The 2219-nt window shown below is 37.8% G+C and overlaps 1 protein-coding gene across 1 annotated transcript; it reads right to left on the bottom strand.

Moving 5' to 3' along the window:
• Positions 1-4: 4 nt before the first annotated feature.
• On the bottom strand, positions 5-1757 carry LOC107578899 (cilia- and flagella-associated protein 43-like). Its single transcript, XM_016264801.1, has 7 exons — positions 1545-1757; positions 1309-1405; positions 1047-1214; positions 777-927; positions 501-663; positions 273-352; positions 5-157 (listed from the first exon to the last, which is right to left on the bottom strand). The coding sequence occupies exons 1-7, from the start codon at positions 1705-1707 to the stop codon at positions 5-7; spliced, it is 975 nt and encodes a 324-aa protein (XP_016120287.1). The 5' UTR covers positions 1708-1757.
• Between the last annotated feature and the right edge of the window lie 462 nt (positions 1758-2219).

Below are 2219 nucleotides of genomic sequence, written 5' to 3'. Positions count from 1 at the left end.
AACATCATAAAATATAAACACTTACTGTATTAGAAACTATCAGCAGTGTCTCACCATCGGGGGGAAAGCATATAGACGAGGCTGCCTCCTCCAAAGCCCAAGTCTGCACTACCTCCAATTTGTTTCCTTTAATTTGTATGTTTCGTAAAATGCCTTCCTGTAATAGGTTTGGAAATGCTCTTGAATTGGGCTAAAATCATGTCTCACTTGAAAACAGATTAATGTGTAGTTTCAGGGCTCATATTAGTGTCATGACAAATACAATTTCTTACCATTCCTGCAGCAAAAACATTACAGTCTTGTATTACTAAGCTCTGGAAGCTGCCTTCCTGCAGGGATGTTTTACTGTCATCTGTAATGGAAAATTACAACAAGTGCAATTAAATGAAGCTCTCAAGAAGACGAGGAACTACATTAAGTCTAAAATTCATACTAGTTAAAAAATTGACATGTGAAATCCTCAAATGTTCTGATTTGATATGTATCAAGTATGAGTTTACCCGTGGGATTTAATTCAGTTTGAGGTTTATATAGGACAGAGACAAGCAAAGTGTCAGGATCCACACAAAGCAGGAAACCTTCCTTGGAACCAACATATAGGTCAGAAGAAGTTGACCAGCAGATGGCACTTGGACACAGTTTTGGTTTTATTTGTTTCAAAGGCTGTTGGGACAGACAAATTCTATTATGCTGTGACTCTGACAAAAAAATAAAGTGTTACTTCAGGAGAACTACTGATATATAAGAAAACACTCTACTGGAGAAACAACCCATACCACAAAATCGTCAGCTCTGTCTCCACTCAGTCCAGCGATTGCTGAAATGGGCATCTGAGGACCTAAGTGTGTCAACTTCCTACTGAGCATACAAGACAGGTTTGCTTCACACTCAGTAACTGAACCATCGGCGGCGGGGAGATCGACAGCACTGCCAAGAAAACATAAAGAAAGTATAATGGGTAAAATAAACACCGTGCATTAATTCTAATGTTGGCATATGAAATCCATGTGTAAATAACAGTGCCATCTGCTGGAGAAACACTCTACCTAGGCTTCATCAAATGATAGTCGTCACATCTTTCAACATTCCAGATAGTAAGGGACCTCAAATTTACAGCACCAATTTGACACCAGTTCATGGGGTTAAAAACCAATGCTGTGACGTCCTCTCCCAAGAGTGGATGGCTACAAAGGAGAACGCTGCTCTCCCAGTTCCTAAATAGTGGATATTAAAATTTTATATTAAAAAAGGCTAAATATAAATAATTGCTGTAGCAAACGTCAGACTAATATAACACATGCATTTTACCATAATGAGATGGTGTGATCAGGCATGGAGGAAGCACAGACTAAATAAGGGCCAGTGTCACACAGCGCCAAAGCTGTATAGCCCAGTTTAGTTGTGCCTAAAAACATGAAAAAGCACTAAAAGTGTAACTTTTATACATTTATAAAAGTTTGTGTGCACTAAAACAGTTTAAGAGCAACTACAATCAGCTATAGTGGCTTGTTGTTCAAGGAAATATATATAAAAAATTGACTCACCTTTCAGTTTACACACCTGCTCAAGCTCTGGATAGTTGTAGACAAAGATGGAAGGATTGAGTTTGAGGTCAGAGAAGGCAAGACACCTGCTATGCCCACTGGCTGTAAAGGCCCCAATACCAGAACCAGGACTCTGCAGAGTCTTCCTCGACTTAGTTTCCATATCGAGGAAAACAATAAAGTTCCCACAGGTGTAGCATGTTGTTTTCTTGTCGACAAATCTAAATGTGCCATTGTTGAATCCTTGCACCCACCTTTCACATAGTAATAAAAGTAGCATTATTTACTATTTATGTTAATTTGTATGAACTCTTATCTTTGCATTGAATACATTATTCGTTCATATCTTATTTGTTTTTATATAGTTTGTGTTTTTTAAAGTTTCTTTTTTGATTTTGAGATTAGTGCGTTTAAAATGCATTTACTTTATAACACCCGCAGTATTTCCAGTGTGCGCTGTATACACGAGAGTGTTTTCTGCTCAATGCTAGGTAACGTTAGCTAGCTATGATACTGATGCAGAACTTGTTTTTGTTTTTCAAGACAAGATAACTTTACAGGCTCCAAATCAATGATCCGCTTTGGAAACAATGTTAAAGATTGTTCAAGTTTTCTTAAAGATATGATTCGTAACTCACCGAACTTCCAAGTTTCCCAGCACATCCATTTCAATCC

Source organism: Sinocyclocheilus grahami, unplaced genomic scaffold (genome assembly GCF_001515645.1).
Source record: "Sinocyclocheilus grahami isolate Dianchi unplaced genomic scaffold, SAMN03320097.WGS_v1.1 scaffold12620.1, whole genome shotgun sequence".
NCBI lineage: Eukaryota > Metazoa > Chordata > Actinopteri > Cypriniformes > Cyprinidae > Sinocyclocheilus > Sinocyclocheilus grahami.
Note: the sequence above shows the minus strand (reverse complement) of the source record. Positions and strands in the feature narration are given on the sequence as shown.